The sequence below is a fragment of the Bactrocera dorsalis genome, chromosome 1 (genome assembly GCF_023373825.1).
Source record: "Bactrocera dorsalis isolate Fly_Bdor chromosome 1, ASM2337382v1, whole genome shotgun sequence".
NCBI lineage: Eukaryota > Metazoa > Arthropoda > Insecta > Diptera > Tephritidae > Bactrocera > Bactrocera dorsalis.
This window is the reverse complement of record NC_064303.1, coordinates 102,187,821-102,212,644: the sequence shown is the minus strand read 5'-3', so window position 1 is coordinate 102,212,644 and position 24,824 is coordinate 102,187,821. Positions and strand designations below refer to the sequence as shown.

Sequence of the window (24,824 nt, the reverse complement as noted above, 5' to 3'; positions counted from 1 at the left end):
CTGTATCTGTAATCGGTTGCTGACTATTGAAAGGCGGCGTAGAGGGAGCGATATTACAGTTAGAACAAGGCGAACGGGCACCAAACTCGAATATATAGATTAGTCAATGTTGAGTAAACTGTTGATTAGTTGCCAAGCAATTGATATGGTTATTAAAGCAATTATTACAAATGCATAATTATGTATTCAACGATAAACATACATAAGTATATAAATTTTTTGTATACAAAACTTATTGTTTATATTTTATCAGAGGACTCTTAAAGTGCTCGCTTTTTACCGATTGCTTTATAATTGAGATCAGAGTCATATTTGAAACAATCATTGATATTTGTATACTTGAATTACCTGGTCGCCGAAGCCAGCCCTCCCTGACGCCTCTCTGCTTACATACCATCTAGAGAGGCATGGAAGGGAAAGTGAATGAGTACAAAGTTGGGAACTTTTCATCAGCTCCAATTTTAGGCTAATTCACCACTATAGCTTCTACCAAGCGGGCGTGGCTAATATTGCAGTAGGTCTACCGCTCCGGAGCGCAGCCTCCTGCAGAGTGGTGACTATCCACGCTGATAGTAGGGTTGTGATATTAGCTTTAAGTTCGCTGATTGTGTGTTTAAGACTTGTGAAAAGATCTCTAGACTCCTTATTTCTAGTATCGAGTTATTTTATGATTACACTGATTTAGGTTCCTGGCCACAGCGGTATTGTAGGAAGCTGAAAGACGGTTGAGGGTACTTTAGTCCCAATAACTGCGGAATAGGAACGGATAAGAGCTCTGTTGGCATCTTGTGGTTCACTTCTGGACTGTTGGACCGCAGACTAAATCAGCAAGTACTGGTCGAATACCAATAGCTGTGCAGTCGTAAGGTGCTTCTGGCTCAGGGTAAATAGTAAGAAGTCTAAGAAACTCTTCGCTCTCAGGAAGTTCCACCTCTTTTATTGGATTTAGGAGTTCCAACTGGACAATGTGCGATATTACCGGATGAGAGCGAAAACTGTTCGGATCTCTTACTTTTACACATCCAGATGAAATAGTGAGATCAGTAGCCATACGGAATAGAATGTACCCTTATCTTATAGTAGCTAGGGCACTTGGATCAGCAACACGGTGTATAGTTTTCTTATAAGAGGGAAAACGTCTTCACACAAATTTCTAAGTGAAACTTTTCTCTAATATTTTTATACAAAACAAATTTTCAACAATTTAGTATTAATATATAAGCATAAAATGCTTGTTGCGAGCACTAAATCATTGTATTAGTACGTGCTATTTCATATGCTGATTAATCTTCGCATTAATTCATTTGTTTATATTAGCTGTCCATCAGTGAAATAGCTGCTCAAGTTTGCCACCACCTCCTCCTCCTGCAAACAGTAACAAAGGCATTTATTTATGCAGCTTGCACAGCCGTCAATATTTATTGCTTTTACGGCATTGAAGTGGCTGTAGTGACAGCAACAGGCGCAGAGATAAGAATTAAGCACACCCGTAGCCGTTTGTTCAGCTTAAAAGGATCAAGGCGTGTCCTTGGTGAGTTATTACAAGCGTCGAGCATTTATTTATATAAGTGAGACTATAACTCCGGTTGCCCACCTACTGTCAACCACTTGACTTACGCCTTGACAGGCAATTACATTTGCCACGCCATTGAATGAATTTATTATTTGCCAGCGATGATTGAAGCAGCTTAAAGTATAACTAATTTAATAAAAAAAACGCACCACCGGCCGTCGCTGGCAGTCAAGTCAAGCGAGCAAATTTTTATTTCCGCCTCTAAATTACATTTGGCATGTGCGAAGGCACCGTAAATGCAAGAGTACCGTCACACTTGTCGTAATTTACGCCTTCACGGGCAGTGCCACCTTAACCGCGCGCTTATCATTAGTGCCATCGTCGACCAGCTTTAACTTTGCTGATGATGTAAAGTCAAATATTTGCGTAACACTCGCATATTATTTTGTTCCAAAGTAAATAAAGTAATGTATTTATGTGTATATATATGTAATATATGATTGCGGTATATATAATATAAATCATTTGCATTGAGTCATAAAGCAAATTAAAAGTCTGAACGCACGTTGATTTGCTCGAGTGGTGAGTTCGAGTGTCTGGTGGTCGCCGAAAGTGTGTTGCTTATGGCGCGGAAAACTGATTTAATTTTAATATTTGAAGACAGAGTGCGTCATTATTTACACATTAAACTTCGTTAATTATTTAATATGATGTCAGATTATTATTTTTATTTTAATGCGGTAAACAGTTATTGCAGTGACATTTGTCTTATACTCGTAGACACAAGAGTTTCAAGCATATTACAAGACCTTTTTCTTTAGAACTGAGGGATATCCTAGCAATTTAAGTACGTCGAAGAATGATGGCCAATGAGATGAGCAGGTAATCATCTACTATGAGGGGCTGCCTTGCTCTTATTTGGGATTTGTACTGTCTATAGCTGAACCGTCTGAAGAAAGCAATCACTCAGAAACGGCCAGATGTGGCCAATAGGAGGTGAATTGTGTTCCATCAGGGCAGCACAAGGCCACAGACATCGACAGTAGCTCGCCAGAAGCTTCAGGAGCTTCATTGGAATGTTTTTATGCTTCAATCATATAGCCCTGTCACCAAGTTACTTCTACGTGTTCCTCTCTATAATATTTTGCTGGTGAAAATTCGCCTCCGGAGAACTGTCAACAACTGGACCATCTGATGCAAGCAATCGTTCAAAAGCGGCCAGATGAGACGATAGTGGCTTGCCAGAAGTTCTGAGAGTTTCACTGGGAGGCTTTTATGCCTTAAACATAAAGGCGAAGGTTTCTATAAGAGTGGTATTATGAAATTATTATCAAAATGACGAAATGTTATGAACAAGGCGGTGTATATTTGAACTTAAAGGGACTACGGCTACACCTGAAAGGTTAGGCGTCCAGTCACCAATTGACATTGCAGTGGAAAGCGCGGCAGCGAAACCACCTGTAAGATTGCTGGCTCTAGGTGAATTTGACACAAGTACCTTTCGACATAGCTTGATAGGCAGCGGGTTCATACCCTGACGCTTTATCTGTGAGGAAATGTTTCAAGTCACGCTGAAAGCGGGTGGATGGCGTAGGGTTCACAGGGGAGCTTCAAATATATACAAAGACGGATCAAAAATGGCTGCTAGAGTGAGCTCTGGAATCTCAGGCGGTCTTTTTAGCTGTCGGAATACTGCTGTATTTTAGAGGGTGAAGTCTTTGCGGTCAGCAAAGCTGCTGAGATAGCTAACCACGCAGGAACTGACATAAGGAACTTCATATATACGTCGATAGCTAAGCGGCAATTAAAGCAATAATCTCACATCGCATTCCTATGAGAAAGTTCTTCTAAGCAGGAAGGGTTTACGATGAGTAAAATTTTTCAACAAATAAGTTCCATTAATTTTTGTGTACGGAATAAAATTTCTGGACCGAAACGTTTAGAATATTCGAACAGACCTTCGGTGATAATTGTCTGCCGCGAGCAAGTGTTTTTGATTGATTCAAATTATTTGAAGAGGGTCGGTAACGCGTTGACGACGATCAACGTGCAGGGCCGCCACCAACATCAACTGATAATCAACATGTCAATAAAATAAAGAAAGTGGTGCTTAAGAATCGACAATTAGCAGTCAGAGATTTTACTGGCATAGTTAAAATATCGGAAGGATCAGTGAAAACCATTTAGAAATACCATTTGGACCAAAGAAAAGTGAAAGCACGATTGGTTCCAAAATCACTCAACAACGTTGCGTTAACGCCACTGAAACAATGCTTGCCGACTAGCTGGATGTCATGAAACGTATTATTACTGGCGTTGGGTCTTGGATCTGTGCTTACGGCCTGAAAACAGAAACAAATCGGCTTAATATTGTGGCAAGGGTTAGCCGAAGCCGAAAAAGCCACGACAAAGCAGGTCAAAAATCAAGGTTATGTTGACATTTTTCTAAAATTATCGAGGTATGGTGCACGTCGAGTTCCTTCCGACCAGCCAATTGTCACCAAAGATTACTATTTGAGTATTATGAGTCATTTGCGTGGAGTTATTCGTAAAAAGAGGCCAGAAATATGGGGTGGTTTTTGCACCATCGCTTAATTCATTAATTTTTCGTAATTTTTTCGCCAAATTTGCAACCAATATCATGACGCAACCACCGTATTCGTTTGATTTAGATCCGATCGTTTCGGGGAAAGCGTCCTGAGTCATTGAAGGCTATTCTGAAAATTGATTTTAACAACTGTTTCGAAGTTATGAAAATCATTGGCACAAGTGTACTGGGCTCAAGGGAGATTACTTTGAAAGGCATGACATATATTTTAAAGTATAAAATAAGAATTTTAAAATTATGAACAAAGTCTTACTATTTTTTGCTCTTAGTAGTACCTTTAACACTGTTTTCGAAATGAAACCAAGCCTCTTACTGGTGTTAATGTTGAAAGTCACGTAACTTACGTTCAGTAAAGAAAACTGAAGAGCTTGAATTATGCGAAAATTATAGCCTTATAACGTATTATTATAAAAAAAAAAATGTTGCCTGCGATACAAAAAATCCGAATAGAAAAAAGTTGCGCGCGGCTAGCAACAACTTAGAGATGGCATTAATAGTGCGATTGCATGCAAATTTTGTGCTTAATTCGTTAAAAGTTTTTGAAATTTACGATCCGTAAAAAGTGTCTATAATTTACGCCTTGAGGAGATTAGACATTTTGCAATGTAAATCAGGCATAATTTATGTAAAGCTGTAAGCATACACACCCCTATCTGAGGCGAAGAGCGTCGCTGAGGATTAATAAATCATCTTGTTTACTTCATAGCTCAAATACTAATAAGCAGAGGAACCCATTGATTAGGTAATGAAGTAAACACTGCTGAGCATATTCCTACAAACAGCGAGCTGGGAAGTTAGGAATCGCATAGCAGTCGAATAGTCGCCAGCTTTGAAGGCGGAGTAGAAAATGTTGAAAACAAGTTTGGATTACAATTAATAAAATATGACACTTTGGACATTAATAAATCGACTGTGTATGAAAAAGAAGACAAATAAAATAAAAACACAATTCACAAGCTTTATTTGTAAGTGAAATTGCAAAAATGAAGGGGATTTACTAGTATTCGACAATTAATTGCAGAAATGACGGACGCTTGAAGCTGCAAGCTAAATTATAGTGTCGATCTATTACAAAAGTAGTAGCAGCTGTAGTAGTACGGAGCCGAAAAAAATATGACCTCACGACTGGCACAAAGGTAGCGAAAATACGCAACAAAATGCTGCGGTTAACTGCTGCAGCTCATAACTAACAATCAGCTAAGCGACCTTGACTCAGCATGCGGACTTCGTGACGTATTGGCTGCATAAAATATGGTGGCTGAAGGCATCTTTCAACTGCTCCAAACTGGTAGTGGAAGCGCGGCGTTTGCAGCAAAAATAAATGAATGAAAAAACTAAGCAAATAATAATTGCGTTTCAGTGTTTTTGCTCTGGCTTCTTGTACGAAATCATGCGCAATTATTGCTTGCTATTAGTTAGTAATTATACGTGTAGGTATTCACTTTAATTATATGCATATGGCAAACTTTGATATATATACCATATGTATATATGAACTCATATCTAATAAAAGCCGCTATAAATACAATAGATGATGTTATTTTTCATTTCGCCGCGGCTTTCAACTAATAATTAAGTATTTAAGCAGCAGATATAAAACCGGTTTGTGCATTCGGTAATAAATCGCAACACGAGTGACTTGTTTTTGCAAGCAAATGCTGCAAATGAATGCACGAATTTCTAAATTTATGCATTTAAATTAAAAAGATCTCATTAAAATAACAATAAAACCGTGTTAGCTCAAATTAACATTGATTTAATACAACAATGACGTCAATGGGGGCGCGGGCGTGTATTGTCATACAAAGAGTAAAAAATTATGGAGTTGATGATAAGCTAAAGGTATTAAGGCAATACAAATATTCGGTTCAAATTATAGTACGAAATCAGTCGATTATGAAACAATTTGATATGTTACATAATCTAATCCAATTTAACATAACCTACTTTAATTAAAATTTTAGAGAAAAATCGTTCGCAACTCTGCTTGAACTCAGCTTTTTTAAGAATGTGGATAAGTCACAACCTATTCTAGGCCAAACATTTTGGTTACGGCTTGTATAAAATTAAATCTGTATATCTGTAGCACCGCCCAACTTTAGGTGTAATTCTACTATTTAAGGAACACCTCGACCAATTCCAACCAAATTTGGTGCATAAGGTTACTCTGACATTTTCAAATCAAATCAAAATTCAAACCACCCACCTTTAGGTGAAACTCTACTATCTAAGGAACTCCTCGACCGATTTCAGTCAAATTTGGCGCATAACATTATTCTGACATTTTTTAGGTAAATTAGAATTAAAATCAGTGAAGTCGAACCTCAACTACTGCCATTTTTCATATAACATAATTTTAAACTTTCTCTGATGCTTTCAGCTTCTGTATATAAATGAAGCACCAGTAAAGCTATCCGAGTAAAACTTTGCACAAAAAGCATCTTTAAGTGGTTACAAGGGTTTCCTCGAGGAAAAATAGTATATTTTGAATGTTTTTTTCATATAAAAAGTTAAATATTTTAATAAAAATTTTTATTATTCCAAATACATACATATTTTACATAGATTTTTTGAAATTTTCAAAAGAAAATATTCAAAACTCGGTCAATACGTCGTAGTTTCCGGCAGGCCTTTAGAAAGAACAGAACTTATCGAATCAAATGAAGTAAAAAGAAAAAAATTGGGTTTTGATTAAGACCATAAACTAGGACCATAATTGTACGAAGAAAAAGTGAAAATTGTATTTTTTCCGTACAAAAAAATGCAAATTTCAGTGAAAATTTCTCGACGTTTTTGTTTTTAAATAGTTGTGATTGAACAAAATAAAATTGATTTCCCTCGTCAATAAAGAAATAAAGATTGAACAAAAAAATTTCGCGTTCAAGATCTTATAAATTATATCTGAAAGACCTGCGATAAATTCACCTTCTTCATCTTACTAAAGTTGATACAAAGCCATAACGGCAGTGCATTTAGAAGAATTCCATAATCTTATATTTGGGTATAAAATCGATTTTCTTGTATATACTCATTTGTCAAGCGATATTGAGTTGCTTCAAATCATTAACTTCAAATATTTTAGTTAATTAACCTTCATTAAGATTGGTTGATTAGTTCGCGACAAATTTTGACAATTGACTTTGAAAAGACTGTTTCGAGAAAAACGCGTCCTAAGTTTTACGCGACTATACATCTCTTATCTCGAGGGAGCAACTTTTCAAGGCTTTTTCCCCAAAATCATTGCTCGGATCAACTTGATCTCTTAGGATAGTATTCTACAGATGTTACAGACATGCAACGCCATCGAACATCTAAAAATTGTCCAAATTAGACTAAAACTTTCACCACCTGTGGACCTCAGTGCCTATGGCTGACTTTTTAACAAAAATAAGGTGAAATTCATAGAAGACGGTTTATCGACAATAATGTGGCTTTGTCAAAAGTAGGTTAAACCGGGTCAATACGTTCCCAGGTTTCTATATACTTAGTCCACAAGTGCCAAAAACGGGTTATATCGGGTCAATACTTCTGTCAACCTCCATATCTCTAATAACTTTTGCTTCAAGTGTGCGAAATCGTTCCATGAATTGCTCCAGTTCTCATACATTAAATATAATGATTTTCGTTATTCTAGCGGACTTTATGGCAGTGAATGAGGTATGTTCATAAAACTGCGTTGGAACATATAAAATTTTAAATTTCGAAGATAGGGCGTAAAAGATTGAGTGTAGCATTTGCTGTATGGCACGTAGCGCCGTCCTGCTGGAACCAAATGTTGTCCAAGTCTTCCTCTTCAATTTGCTTGAAGAAAAATTCGGTTAACATTGCGCGATATCGCTCACCATTGATGGTTACGGTTCCTTCTTCATTTTCGAAGAAAAATGGGCCGATGATTCCACCAGACCAAAATCCGTACTTGGGTAATACCAAAAGTTATTGCAATCAGTCCAAGCCTTCTGCTAGCCACAATATATCCGATCTACGGATTCCCGACTTTCAACCTGATTTTAAACTATTTATGTTGCCCAAAATGTATATATTTTAGTGAAATATATTTTCGTTTACAAATTTTTAGCTTTGAAATTGCTATTCTTAGGAAGTAGTTGCCAACTTTGCGTTTTAGCCCTTGTAAAATTGTTTATCTCTATTTAGTATGTTATTACTTACACTCTGCCAGGGATTATAATGTAATAAAAATAGTATGAACACGCTTATTACTCCATGACTTACCTGAAAAAAGAAAAGATAAATTTGTAATATGCTATTAGTGAATGTACTTTGGATTAAAGACTTAATAATTAACTAGCTATAACAATTAAAACTACATTCTATAATTTGTAAGCAATTAAAATAATATAATGCAATTGGAAAATAATTAGCTTGCTAAGTGGTACTTTGGGTTGTGGCAATAATCATAGATGATTTTAATGCAACAGCTATTTTTAAACAGAAACTCTCATATGCAGATTTATCATTTCAAAAGCAAATATTATTGTAATATATATTATGAAATCCGAATACTTTACCAATAATAAAAAATATATAATTTTATAATATATAGTATATATGCAACTGTATTAGCACTTACTATAAAGCCAATTTATCAAATGGAATTCTTAAGCAAAAAAACTGTAAATATGAAAGTACAAAGTTTCAATATTTTCACTTTGTTTAGCTGTAATGAAATAATTGCTGCAATTTGTTGCCATTGCTGGGCATCACTCGAAACTAGTTTGCGCTGGGATTCGCACCCCTGTTGGCGACAGAATTGATTGCTAATTTAATACATTTGCACTTGAAAGAGTAATAAGTGATTTTCAAGCAAAATCAACGAGTGTCAGCTGCCGCTTACCGGCGAGCACTAAGTTTTAGCAAATTACGTTCCAAAGAAACAGAAAGAAGAATCTAAGCAAATATGAGTTTGTTCAAATATATTTTTTTTACGAAAAAATCGATCAGCATGTCACCAAATCAGTGCATTTCTATCTCGAGGCGTTTCAATATACATTGCATTGCAGCTTCGTAGAAATCGAAATCAAGAAATCATTGCAATAAATGCTGTAATTTTAAGGAAAGCACTGATTGGAGAGTTCAAAGATGAAGATGTTCTGTTTACAGAAATACCATTAACTACAATTTCTTTGCAGATTAAGAGGCCTTAATCGCATATGCTCATAAAAGACGGGTAATTAATACGAGTGTTGGACTTTAGACTATTATAAGTAACAGTACATGTGAAGATATTTTTAATAGAGGCATTTATTCAACAATTTTTACTGCAAATATAATTAATTTAATTACTTTATATACATTTTCACTCAAGCAGCTCATGGCATGCTACACTTGTTGGCCTTTGGCCGTGCAAAATGCTTTCCAGTTTTTGATAAAAATCAAAAATAATGCAAAAGCAACAATAAAATGGCATACAATTAAAAAAAAAAAAACAAAACAAAAAAAAAAAAAACGATAACGCAACAGACTTGCATATATCTGTATGTATGTGATTGACATTGTCCACATACAGCAATTGAATGTTTATTTATCCATTGCTGGAACCGTGTTGAAAATGAAAATTTTAAAATCTTTACGGCAACGGAGTGTGCCTTTATATTTGCATTAAGATTTGAAACACGCGTTTCACCATAAAATCTTGCCGACACTGAACAAGCCGTTTATAATGCCAAATGGCGCTGTGTACACGGCAGCTGGCGCAACGGTAATCGATTTCGTTTGTGCATTTACATATGCATATACATATGTATGTACATACAAAGGTATGTAAATCAATGTGACCATGAAAAATTGATTGCGAAAAAATAAATGAATTCGCACATCTGTTTGCAATTCTTTTTTGAGGAAAATTGTTTTATCTGTTAATACGAAAACAAATATTTATTTAATGACTCATTTATAAAATTTGGAAAAAACAGAAATGGCCTTTAACAACTATAATGAGGATCTTTCAGGTAGTTATTCTACTTGGTGCCACGAAATTAGATTTTTCAGATAAATTTTTGCCTGCAAAAGGATTGAAGAGGTGTTTTACTGGTAGATATAGAAGTAATATTTCGATTCCATGAAATCGATAAAAAAGTGATTGGTGTCTTTCCATTCGGCAAGTATAGGCAGAAATGAAAAACGTTAGGCTAAATAGGTATGAATATAATAATAAAAACATTATTTTTTTGATTTTGATTGGTCAGTTTGTATTGCAGCTGTATGATATAGTAGTCCGATATGAACGATTTCTTCGGAGATTGTACCGTTGCCTTTGAAAATAATTCATGCCCAATTTCACGAAGATATCATGTAAAATAAAAAAGTTTTCCATACAAGAACCCGATTTCGACCGGGTAGTTTGTATGACAGCTATATGCGATAGTGGTCCGATTTGAAAAATTTCTTCGGAGATTGTGCCATTGGCTCAAAAAATAAGCTATGTCAAATTTCATGATGATATCTTGTAAAATAAAATAGTTTGTCATACAATAACCTAATTTCGATCGGGTAGTTTGTATGGCAGCTATATGCTATAGTGGTCTGATATGAACGATTTCTTCGGAGAATGTACCGTTGCCTTGGAAAGTAATCTATACTGAGTTTCGTCAAGATATCTTCTCAAGTAAAAAAGTTCTCCATAGAAGAACTTAATTTTGATTGGTCAGTTTGTATTGCAGCTGTATGATATAGTGGTCCGATATGAACAATTTCTTCGGAACTTGTAGGCTTACCAAGGACAATAATCTACGCCAAATATTAAAAAAATATCTTGTAAAATAAAAATTGTTTCATACAAAAACTTAATTTTTATTCATCAGTTTGTAAGGCAGCTATATCCTATAATGACCCGATATCAGCTTTTCGACAAATTACCAGCTTTTTGGATAGACAAGTACGTGTGCAAAATTTCAGAGCGATATCTCAAAAGCTGAGGGTCTACTGGCAAGCTTAATAGGTATAAAAGACATACGTCAGTACGTTCCACTTTCGTATGCGTCAATTAACCAATCAATATGTATATATATTTGACTTTTCTCCATACTAGTAGTATGCCAGTAATATGATAAGCACGATATTAAGTTAAACACTCACAACAACACAAATTATTAACTATTTACATATAATACATACATATATACTTTGCTACCTTTGCACCTTAATTACCCGCAATATACAAGCACACTACTCATTGCTTTGTCTTTAACTTTTTCTCTGCTCAATACATTTTTTTCTTCGCTGTACTTAAGGTCAAAGTATTATTGCTTAGTGCAATAACCTGCGCTAATGTGGTTTTACCGTTGTACACGTTGCTAAAGTGGCGTGCTAAGCGAGCGCAAACAAGCAAACACCGGAGGAAGCCTTTCAGTCTGACATTATTACAATTGTACAATGAATGTACATATGTACTTGTACGAGTGTTTAGTGGCATGGAAGATGAAAAAAGAAACGCCGAAGGAAGTAGAAAATAAAGAAATAATATTATATTAAGGACACTCATATTTCAAACACGCAAGCCGCGCCGTTCAATGAACGTGTAAAGCGTGGATTCCTGCTGCTGTGGCGTTAGCAAGTAATTTATTTCATTATTAATATTGTTTGTTAACGATTATTTGACTGCAGTGTGTTCGAGTTGCCGAATTGTGTTGTAAATTCGATTTATCAATTGTATTTGCTAAGGTTTACTGTTAAGAGCGACGCATTTATTGGATATGATTGAGAAGGTGTACTCATATACAGTATATATACAATATACATACATATGCAAACATACTAGGGTGGGTAAAAAATTTCAAAATTTTGTATTTTTCGCTTGGTACTGAAAAATAGGTACGAGACCATTTTGATTTGAAGATTTGAATCTTTCTATCTGATTATAAAAAAATAGAAAACTCTAAGGCGGATGAACTTTTCGCTATAATTAAGAGCACGTACTTGGTGAAACTTTCTTCAATTCTTAGAATTATTTTTCGGACTTCGTAACAAAAAACAAATCTTTTACAAAACTGACGTCGAGGAGAGGTTGCAAAAGAGATGCTTGACAACGTAGCTGACGAGGATGCATACAATGGACATGGGTTTATGATTATGTCGTCGAAGCTGTTCAATTCTCTAGCGATTAGCGCTCCAAAAATGCGCCGACATCGAAAAAAGCCAATGCCAATACTGTACAAAATTGTTCTTTGCTTCTTATATAATAAAATTTATATTAAGTATTTATGAAATTTCTTCATCAAAAATACAATTTGGTAACAAAAAATTCTCATTTGCTACGTGCCTTTACCTAGAAGCCTTCAAAACGTCAGAGCTACACTACCACAAACACTTAAATTAGCATCCACACTCACTAGGTTTTAGATAAAGCTACTTTTTGAGCTGATCCAATCAATTTCGAAACGCGCTGTTAACACTAATGATCGTTTTATGACAAAAAAAAATAAAATGTCAAACAGGGCGTATGAGTAACTTTTTAGGCGCAAAATTTCATGTATGTATGTGCATTGTGTGCATTTACGAAATCATTGCCGGCAGGCACATAACTTAAACATAATTAAATAATTATTAAAAAATCATTTCAGACGAACGTCAGGAGACAGCAAAAATCCAGAAGAAATACCAGCACAATTGTGTAATTGAAGAGAATGGTCAATTGTCTTCACTTACAAATCACAAAACATAAAAATAACACAATAATAATGAGCCATACTTGGTGATTGAATGCAAAGAAGTGGCACTTCAGATGTGTACGTGTATGTACATATGTATATGCACTCGTAAGCGCGCTTTGTGCGAACAATAAAACCCAGCGACTTGCCATAATGGTAGAAAGTGTGCAGAATTGGCGGCAAACCATCAAAGCAGTCAGACATAATATATTTTTAAAAAATATTTATAAAAAAGTCGCATAGTGGTTTGACATAAAAAATAAAAGAAAATATAAATAAATAAAAAATAATAAAAAAAAAAATAAAAAAATAAAAATAAAAAAATAATAAAAAAAAACAATAACAAAATCACAAAGCTAAAGTAATGTAATAAAAAGGAAAGTAGAGACATGGCACTTAAGTAATATTTGGTGTTATGCGACATAATGAAAATTAATTGCAAAAAAAATTAAAAAAAAAAATTGTAAAAATTAAATAAATTTGTAAAAATAAAAAAAAAATAATTGTAAAAATTAAATAAATTTGTAAAAATAAAAAAAAATTAATTGTAAAAGTTAAATAAATTGCTAAAAAAATTAAAAAAAAAATTAATTGTAAAAATTAAATAAATTGCAAAAAAAAATCAAAAAAATTAATAAAATGTGAAAAAATAAGACACTCACTCTTCAGCGCTGAACATGCGCACCATGTGACGTTTCAAAACCTCAGGTGTGGCCGGCGAATGCGGCGACGCCTGATAGGCCAAATCCATCATAGGCTCATCATCTTCAAAAAAGCCAGACGATGTGCTCGAAGTGGTGCGCGGATATTTCATCATGGCTGCTGCTGCTTCTGCTGTCTTTAACTGTAAAGTGTTGGCTACGCGTAGAAAGCAAAATTTTGATTTGAATTATTTACAGCGAAATGCCTGCAGGGCTAATGAGTTTTTGGCGTGTTCCAACTACACCCTTCTGCTGCAAGTACGCCTCGATTTGGTCAACGTTGCTGTGACCAATTTTGCACTGTTCGGTTAAGCCGGCGCTGTAAAGTGGTTAGCTTGGACAGCTTGGCTAGCTGTGGCTTTCCGCTAGCGTGACTAGCAGATTTCTTCAATGCTCACGCTTGTTGCTAACTGCTGGTACAAGTTTCAGTTGTTGTTGCACGCAGTCAACGGGATTTTTCGCCCAACAGTGCCAGGTGTAGTGTTGCTGCAAATGTCATCTGATATGACCGCACAATTTCTTTGGTTGTGGTTCAAGTGCGGCTATTTTTAGCTGGACACTTTAGTTTGCTGTCAATATTTGTTTTTGTGCGATGTATAAATGTGTATTTAAACGGTGTTATTTGTAGGGATTTGCTTAGGTAGCCATAAGTAGATGAATTTTTAAAATTTTGAAGAATATTTTTTTCGTTTATGACTTCAGATTTCAATAAAATTTATTTTATAGTAAAATTTTTTTGCATTTATCACTAATTTATTTCTTTGACTGCCAGATTTCAATAAAATTTTTTTATAGTAAAATTTGTGTTTGCATTATCACTTATTTATTTATTTATTTACTGCATTTTATTTTTCATATTTTCCATATTTCTACTTTTTTTGATTTTATTTATTATTTTCTTATTTATATATACATAGGCACCACTTTTCCATTTCACCACACTTAAATTTTTGATATTGCCCAGCTGTTGAATTGTGGAAACTGAAACCGAAATTGTTTAGAAATTTTTGTTTTTAACAGCACGCCGCCAGCGAGTGAACTAAAAATTAAAATTTCGCATCTTATTTGTGGCGTGAATACACAAATTTGTTGTACATTGTACAAAAACACTTTTACGGTAAACGGCAATAAATAAATTTGACCAAAAGCGGGTGGGCTGCACAGACAGACGGCGGCTTCGCATTGAATTTGGCAGGAGAAAAATTGTTTTCGCCAGCAAAGTAAGTATAGCACACACAAACGCGCAAACACATGCGCAGTTGTAAACAAACAAATGATGATTGTGTAGGCCAGGTGTTGAACAGGTACTTTTATTTACGCGCTTTTCTACACTTTGCAATATTTACACAAAAATCGTACAAACACATATACATATGTACAGATAGATTACTACGCATGCATTTATGGCTGCGTATTCAATACAATCAGCAGCTTTTAATTTGTTTTTTGGTACACACTTCACACACCTTTAAGTAAATAACTCGCAAAGCCTCGTCTTTATGCCGTTTGTTTACCTTTTTCAATAATTTATTTCGATTGATTTCGCGCAAAAAGTGTAGCAGTGTATTCACTTTTGCACTAAAATCTATTTCACCTTCAAGTACATGACGTTTCGATGACCGTTATCGAATTAGAATTAGTGTAAGCACACGTTCAACGCTGCTACTGCCGTTCCGTGCCGAAATTGGCGCCACCAGCGCCACTAAACGTCCATCAGAAAATGTTAGTGTACGCGCGATTAGTTCAGTGGGTTAAGTCGATAGCAGATATAGACACAGATACACACACACACACGATACTAGCGTATACTCAAAATCTATCTCTGGTAGCTTAACGACGTTCACCGCCTGTCGGCAGCCAGTAGGTGGTGTCATTCTTTATATTAAATGGTGAAAATGTTTGTAGCAAATAGCAAGCACAAAAAGAAATGATGATGAGATGTGGTGGCACAGACGAAAATAAATATAAATCGTCAATATAAAACAACTACAACAAACGAGTTTATGTATAAGTATACAGGGTGTCGCGGTAAGCGCTTTTAATTTGTTTTTCGTATAAAATATTGTTGCACGAGTGGATTAAGTAACGAGGAGAGCACGTAGAAGTTGTAAAATGTTTTATGTAAATATAAAAATGAGCCGGTAGCCTTGCCATAAACAATAAACTATGACGAATTTAGTAAAGATACGTCAAATAAAAAAGTTTTCCATACAAGGATTTGACTTTGTTGGGTCAGTTTGTATGGCAGCTATACGGTATAATTGTCCGATTTGAATAATTCGTTTGAAGATTGTAACGGTGCCTTGGACAATTATGCACGCCAAATTTCGTGAAGGTACCTTGCCAAATAAAAAAGTTTTCCATATAAGCACTCAATTTGGAGCTATCAGTTTGTATGGAGGCTATATGCTATAGTGATCCGATCTGAACAATTTCTTTAGAGATTGTAACCTTGCTTTGGTCAATACTCCATGCCAAATTTCGTGAAGGTACCTCGTGAAATAAAAAAGTTTTCCATATAAGGACTTGCTTTTGATCGCTGAGTTTGTATGACAGCTATATGATATAGTAGAATAATTTGAATGATTTAAACGGAGATTGTAGCGTTGCTTTGGACAATACTCCATGCAAAATTTCGTGAAGATACCTTGCTAAATAAAAAAGTTTTCCATATAAGGACTTTATTTTGAGCAAGCAGTTTGTTTGAAGACTATATGCTATAGTGATCCGATCTCAATAATTTTTTCCTAAAATATAGCATTGCCATGGATAATAATTTATGCAAAATTTCGTGACGATACTTTGTCAAATAAAAAAGTTTTCCATACAAGGACTTGATTTTGGTGAAGGGTTAATTGAGTAGTTAGACAATGAGAGATTATTCTCAGCACCACGCTCTGTTTCCCAAACATTTTTATCATACTAAAAAGCAATAATTTTTATATCATCACTTGGCTGCACAACCTGTATCTATTTTTATAACACCATATCCCATACAAAAACCCAGTCAGGCAAAATAATCAGCTTGTATATATGTATGTTTGTGTGTATATATGCTTAAACTAATAAATTTTGTATTGTGTATCTACCCTAAAAGTGCCCAATAAACTAATATGCATATGGCTTTTACTTTTATAACCAGATCTAGCGCTAATAACTAGCTAATACCTCGCATTTATATTAACAAAAGCAACACATTTCGGTTTCCTTACGTTCGTTGTTCTGAAGCTATACATTTTTTTCATATTTATGTGGTCTTCGTTGATGTGCGAGAGGCAGACTAGATGAAGGATTGAGTGACTGATTGACTGATTGATGTAGCGGTAAATAATGAAAGCACTAAATGCCGTTTTCTATTTATAAATTATTATTAAGTGAATTGTGTGAGCGGCAAAGGCAAAGCAAAGTACAAAATATTTTCGGAGGCAAACAAATCGATATTTTTAAATAAATAAAAAACAAACATATTACTCATAACTTACTATAATAGATAATAGATTTAAATTTAAATATTTGATATGCTGGTTTTCTGCTAGCTATACCGTTATGCTTGCTTATATAACGTTTAGCACGAAATATTTATTTTTGAGAAATTCCATTGCAGGTTTTTGGCATAACAACAAGAAAATTAAGATAGCTGAAGAGTGATTTATTTGCAAGCGTATAGTTTGAGCGAAGATAGCAGTCATTTAGTGTGAATTAAATAATATTTAATAGACATTTATTTGCATATTTTTTTTGAAATTTTATGGAAGTAGAAGAGAATTTTATGGCACGAGAACAGAGAGTTTGAGGAATTATGAAACTGAATAACTTTATAGCACCAGAACAGGACGTTTCAAGTATGGCAGTCAAATGACGAAATTATTAGGAAAAATTTGATAAAATGTACAAGTAAACAGCATTTTTCGAGCTGCTCAAGTGCTGGAAAACCTAGCACAGTTAAGTTCGAATGAACATACACTTGAACTGCTAAGTGATCAAGTAAATTTTTTTGGAACTATTTTAACTAAACTTGAATTGCAATTGTTTTTCAGTAAACGCTAAAATTAAGTACACAAGAACTTAAGGGCTTCATAAAAGATGATGGAGTGTCTGCTAAATAACTGCGGAAGTGTATCGCTTCTCATGTCTACAGAGATAAGTACAAATAATGGTATAAGCATAATGAGTTCTTGAGAAGCAAAATACTTGAAAATGTCGTGGTAAGAATACTATACTCGAGATTATGTTGAGTTCTTCTACTGATATGAAAAATATTGGAGTACTATGGTTAGATGTAAATTCAAAAAAAGATATCAAAATATCATGAGTACATACATTATACATACTGTTACAGTACTCAACTGCAAATCTGAAGAGAATTTGCTGTAATGGAGTGAATACAATTACAAATTTGTCAAAAACAATGAAACTTACTTAACACTCAGAAAAAATTGAAAAAAACACAGCTTCAAGTATCATACAAACGAGTGCCAATGGTTTTCTGAATAATTTATGAGTCTTGGCAAAGGTCAAATCGTTCGATTATCGAAAAAAAATTAAAAGAGTATTAAAAAAAAATTAAAAGAAAATATTAAAAAAAGTTAAAAATTAAAAAAAAGTTAAATTAAAAAAAAAATGTTAAATTAAAAAAAAGTTAAATATTAAAAAAAAAGTTAAATATTAAAAAAAAAGTTAAATATTTAAAAAAATACTATATGTATATAAAAAAAAATAAAAAAAAAAAAAACATTAAACGATTTATTTTTTATGGAAAATTACAAAACTGATCTCATTTATATGCGAACACAGATACAAATTTAATACAAAGTCGATGAAAACACGTGTAGCTTTGTTGGAAGTATGCCATGAATTAGACAATTCAAGGTTAAAAGAAGAATAAATAAATAAATCAGAAAGCAAGGAAAAGATTTTGGAAAATTTCATTACATGTGCCTTGCTTTCCAGCAGTGTTTCCTTCTTCTTTAATCTAAATCTCCAGCGTCTTAATTAAACGCCGAAAAACTTGTTCAGAAATGTTAAGAGAAACGACAAGATGAAGTGTCTTATCTGTATCTTCCAACGTTCGTCTCTTTTCTTGTGACAAATTTTGCTTGTGCAATAACAGTGCATGGAATGTGTGACGAAATTTTGTTGTACAACAATGCAACAGGCATAAATTAAAATTTTAAACGGCCAAATGAATTTATCTCTAAATGAGATTTGTGAACAAAATGGCAACTGAGAGATAGGCAGGTTGTAGTGATTAGTTGTTAGTATTGTTAGAGTTGTTATTATTATATTAGTTGCTAAGAAATAAACAAAAACAAGATAAAACATTAACTTGGGCTGCACAGCAGGTGGAATACCCTTCACAATTAAAGAAGTTTTCATACAATTACTTAATTTTGAACTATTAGTGCGTAAGACAGCTATATGATATATTGGTCCGATTTGAATTATTTTTGTAGGAGATTGTAGTGTTGTTGTAGACTATGATTTACGCAAAATTTTGTGAAGATATTTTGAATAATAAAAAAGTTTTCCATACAAGTACTTGATTCTTATTGTTCAGTTTGTATGGCAGCTATATGCTAGAGCAGTCCGATTCGAACAAATTTTTCGGATATTGGAGCCCTGCCTTGGAAAATAATCCATGTTAAATTTCGGGAAGATATCTCGTGAAATGAAAAGATTTTCATTCCAGAACTTAATTCTGATTGTTCAGTTTATATGACAGCTATATGCTAGAGTATTCCGATTAGAAAATTTTCTTCGGATATTGTAGCCTTGCCTAGGAAAATAATTCTTGCCGAATTTAGAGAAGATATCTGGTCAAATAAAAAAGTTTTCCATACAGGAACTGGAATTTGGTCTTTCAGTTTATATGGCAGCTATATGCTATAGTGATCCGATCTGAATAATTTCATAAGATCTTGTTCCTTTGCTTTGGTCATTAATACATGTTAAATTTCGTGAAGAAATTTCTAAAAATAAAGAAGTAAGTCATACAAAAATGAAATTTTCATCCTTCAGTTTATATGGCAGCTATATGTTTTAGTGTACCGATATCAGCGATTTTGACAAATAACCAGCGTCTTGGCGAGTAAAAGGGGTGAGAAAATTCTCAGATCGATATCTCATCGTATATACTCGTATGTATATAAACAGACTGATGGACATGGCGAAATCGATTCAGCTCGCCTGATCATTTATATACATAGGATCAGTTTAATTATTGCCTGAACATCTCTTTTACGAAATTCACTTAATATTAAAAAAAATCTTGTTACAACTTGCAATATAAATATATATATATATTTTTTACATTATCAAATCTTAAAAGCAGCACACGTAGTATCAACACTTCACCTACACAATCATTTGCAAGTGTTAGTAAGCGTATAGCTCACCGATAAGGTAAAAACTAGTAATGTTACATTACGTAAAAAGTGTAAAAGAATTCATTGCACAAATAACGTATTGTTCACTGGGAGTCCGTCGGGCACGCGCCGAATTAGCACTGATTATACACTTCGATTTGTCGTCTTTTTGGCATACTCGCGCGCTAAATACATATATAGATGGAAACAATTGAATAGATCTGTCCGACTATTCCACATATATAAAAAAAATACGATTTTTTTCTTTTTCACATACTCTCAAACGAATGAACGATTGCAAAGTCGCACGCCGCTGGTTGAGAAACTGACTGGGTTGAATCGATTCAAACCGCATCGAACTTTAAGAATAGCCAACGAGCGAGTGAGTGAGCTAAAGATACTTAGCACAAATGCGAGCGTCGCTAGTGTGGACGCGGGGCGTGTTTGGAAGACGCGATCGAACGGCAAACGGGCTGCGATTTAGATAGCGCGATCGCCGTGTAGCAGCGAGCAATCAAACTTGTGCCGGCAACAAATATTTGTTTACTGAATGTCAAAAAAGCGTGGCGTCGCCAGCCGCTATATAGACGGTCCAAAATTCGAAAATAAAGCACAAAAAGTAATAGCGCAAACAAAAAAGTGTAAAATGAAGCAAAATTCAAAAAAATCGTAAAAGTAAAATGCGAGAGCACACAACGCCTAACAGAAAAAAATAAAAATGTTGTATAACTTTTTGTTTAGTAATTTGTTTTCAATATATTTTTTTACAAGCTGTTTTATCGCTAGATTTTCTAAAAAAGCGCCCGTCGACGATAACACCGATGTGTCAATGACTGACTGTGCGCTGTGCAAGTTTTCAATGTCATTTATGAAAATATTTAATATTGTTTACCCCGCATGGGCACTCCCTAGTCGGATTAGAAATAACGCCACTGTGGCTGCGCCGACGACTGCGGTCGAGAACCTGCTTTAAGAAATGATATGGAAAAAAAACTTGGCACCAAAGTTACATTGTTGCTTAGCACTGGCACTATGCGGTGTTCAAATGACGCTGGCAAGGGCCCGATCAGCATATTTGTCATACTCATTTTTTACTACAAGCGTGTTATACAACCCCACCGTTTGCTCAGCTGTGTATTTTGCATACAAATGATCGCTCTCCCCCGCTGCCTGCGTTTGTATTTGGAGAAAAAAAGCATTTGCTCAATTTACTACCGCCGCTCGCCAGTCAAGCGGCCTGTCTGCTTGTAAATGGTTCTCATATCGAAATTATCTAATCGCAATGTTTAATCAGAAACTTGTTTGTGACATTTTACTATTGATTTTTCCCTAACGATTTTTAACAAGGGTATTCATTGTAACTGCTACTCTTTGCAAAATATAGACGTAAAAGCGAATGTCGTTTTAATTAAAAGTCGTAATAAAAGAAGAAAACAAAGCAAAATCTTTCAGCAGAATATTATTAATTGACAACGTAAGGGTGGCATTCACTGCGACTTGGAGATTTATATTTTGAACAGAGTATATTTAGTTTGTAGTATATTTTCGATTTAGCCATGCCCGTCTGATTGTTTGTAAATACGTAAAATAGTCCTTTAGTTTTTGAGATCTCGAAATAAAATTGCGCAGACGTCTTTTTCTCGCAAAGTAGCTGCTCATTTGTCGGAACCGCTAATATCTGACTACTATAACATATAGCTGCCATACAAACTGATCAATCAAAATCAAGTTGTTGTATGGAAATCTCTTTTGTTTGACAAGATATCTTTATGAAATTTGCCACAGACTCAAAGAAATGGCCTAACCTTCAATGAAATTTATCAGTTTGGCTCACTTCTGTATATAGGTTAGGTTATATTTGGTTATTCTGGTAGGCCAATAAGCCACGCATAGACCAGTTTTGGTACTTTACGATACCAGACGGAGCTCAGATAGTAGGTGCAAGAGGAGTACTCGTACTCATCCTTTAGCATGCCTTGACGTAATTTTAAAAGACTCACCTCCCACAGTGTATCAGTGGGGACCACAGATACTTACAGCGCAGTCTTGCCATTGCGGGACAAGTGCACAAGAGATGCTGAATTAATTCCCGAATTAATTCCCTGTGACCCTGCTCTATACATTTCCTGTAGTCTTCTCGATCTGTCAGCCCCATCCAGCGGGCGTCTATCGTCTCGGGGCAAAGACCAATTACTATTCCGAACATGTTCCTACAGCCTCTTCTATCGAGTGCCAAGTTGGGCATGACTTTTGCAGTTTTGCGCCCAGGTAGATCGCTCCATGGGGTTTTGATTTTCTTTGCCATGCTTCTGTCGAGATCGTCGCATAGACAATGCATCGGTTTTCCAATGTTGATAAAGTTTTCGGACCATTCTTGGCAATCTCGTCCACTATTGTATTGCCCTCGATGACTTTGCGGACTGGCACCCAGCAGAAGTGAAGTTGCTTACTTCTGGCAACGCTTGGCTATAGATGTTGACTCTGTACTTGCCTGAAGGTGCATTAGAAGTCAGCTCTGCGGCTTTCGCAATAGCAAAGACCTCAGCTTGAAATTTACTGTAATGGTTCGGCAACTTAAAAGGTTGCCTTATGTCTAACTCTGGACAGTATATTCCCGCACCAACTCCATCGTCCATTTTTAAGCCATCCGTATAGATTTTTGGAGTGTTGCGCGTAGCTAACATACCTTTACGCCATCCATCTTTTCTATGTTTACTTTGACCTTCTTTCCAGCTGAAAAGTGGGATCAGGTAGTCGGTCTTTGCCCAACCGCCTTCACCCTCCGAGCTACATATGTGCGAATGTTCTATATGTCACTTCTCCTGAAATCAGTGGTCGACCCGATTTAGTTGCGCATTTTTCAGCGAATAGATTTATAGGTGGCAGGTTTAGTACCAGTTCAAGAACCGCCTTTGGAGTTGTTCTTTAAGCTCCTGTTATGCACAGCGCAGTGAGCCTATGAACCCTCTCCATTGGCTTCCGGTAGATAGATTTCCATACGCCTGCCCACCGCACTATTGTACTATAGAGCAGAATTGGTCTTACAATAGCTGTGTATCAGCAGTGCATGAGAGAGGGAGAGAGCCCCCTGGGGTATCTCTATGGCGTACCACTGCCACACAAACTGTCTGATCAAGACCTAGATTGTTGACCAAGATAATGTTACAAATTTTGGAAAAATTGTTCAGTTCGGAATACTATAGCGTATATATTTGTCATAGAAAATCATCGATCAGAATCAAGTTCTCGTGTAGAAACTTTATTTGTTAAAGGTATTATAGTTTCGGTGCAATCGAAGTTAACTTTTTTCTTGTTTCACTTTTATGAGAGAAGATCGTGAATTAATAATGAAAGATCGATTTATTATTGAGAACAAATAGTAGTCTCCACGCTAATGTCAGTTTCGGTTGTGCCTTCTGGTTCATCGAAGGTAAAACTACTGAAATGTTTCAGCCTCAGTCTTGGAAATGCTGGACAATGGAGGAGAAAGTACCTGTATGTTTCCAACTCCATACAATTTTGGCAACTAGCGTCTCTGGAGAAATTTACATGTGACTCTCAGCTGAAGTATTTAGAACAAAGAAATATTGTTCATATCCAGAAATTATTCTGAAAGATCGCACCAATGTAGGAAAAGCTATTGAATAGCTTTGAATATTCAAACATAGCGACATTTGTGCATGTGAGCAAAACAACTGCCATCATTATATATTAATATACAAAGAAATTTTCAAATTAAACTATTAAAAGAAACAAATCTGTAAGTATACTGATACAAATTAAGTTAGCTGATACGAAGCATTACATAATATAATCTAAAATACTTAACATTTTTCACAATTATTGCTTGCTACAACTGTCACACGAGGACAATGCGTGACATGCCATTTGACGTCATAGAAATCGAACGACAACAATGTAGCTGAAATTGATGATAACAAACCACTAATCCAATTTCATGCCATTAAAACGTATGTAAATAGCAGAAATTCATAAGTCATTAAGAATTAAAATGAATATATACATTTATGAGTAAAACAAAAATAAAATAAATCAACTGAACTTCACGCGATTCTTTTTTTCTACTTTCGGCGATTTACGTATGCTTTTGCCGCGCCGCAAATGTACAAGGAATTCGTCTTTAATCTTCAACAGAGCACAAAACGCTCACAACCAATTAACACGGACACACTTGTTTTGAACATATTTTGCAGATTTTCAAAATGATTTTCACATGTAATTTGCACATTTTTTGAGCATGGCAAATTGGAAAAAATTAAATTGAAAATAAGCGGAGGATTGTGGTATTTATACATTTCGAAAATTCAGAAAAAAAATTCAAAAAATACAAAATTGTCTAAAACCGTGAATTGAAACGACAATGAATGAGTAAAGAGATTGTGAAATAAAAAAGAAATATAAATAAATATTTCAGTTCAGATTTTGCGACAAGTTAGAATAATTAGTCAACGAGGCACATAAATATATTTTTTTATAATATATTAAGCACAAAATTTGAATGGTGATGCGCGAAAAGTGTGAAATACGTGAATAATAAGCTTTAGTTTATACCTTTAATGACGAAATGGCATTTGTGTATGTGCTCATAAGCATATAATTAGCTTGCAACAATTTCTATTTTCTTTATTTGGGCAGTTTAACATTTCAACACGGTTCCTTAATGTATTCATATATATTTACATATACATACATATGTATATCTACCATCCCCTTGGCTGTACTTGGCATTAAAGCGAACACCTGCATCCAACAGACCTTCAATAATTTATTGCCTCATTTCCAATTGCTGCCGCACACTGCAGTGAGTTTCAGAAACAAAATTTCAACACAATACAGAATTTTCGTATAAATTTTTTGCATCAACAAAATGTTGCTTTGTAAACAGTGCTGAATTTTGCGTGCCTAGCGTATGCTCTAGCGCAAACACCTGGGCGTATACGTGACCAACTGCGG

At 34.9% G+C, this 24,824-nt stretch overlaps 1 protein-coding gene across 9 annotated transcripts in view; it reads right to left on the bottom strand.

Annotated features, from left to right (window-relative positions):
* The window catches only part of LOC105231143 (protein bunched, class 2/F/G isoform), a 255,003-nt gene that overhangs the window by 94,764 nt on the left and 135,415 nt on the right, over window positions 1–24,824 (bottom strand). Inside the window, exon 5 of one of the 9 annotated variants that reach the window (XM_049459891.1) lies at window positions 8,121–8,351. The exons of the other annotated variants lie outside the window; for them this stretch is intronic. Coding sequence (XP_049315848.1) covers window positions 8,348–8,351 — 4 coding nt within the window. The 3' untranslated portion in view covers window positions 8,121–8,347. Of the gene's footprint in view, window positions 1–8,120; window positions 8,352–24,824 lie in introns of those variants that run through there. 9 annotated transcript variants of the gene reach the window in all.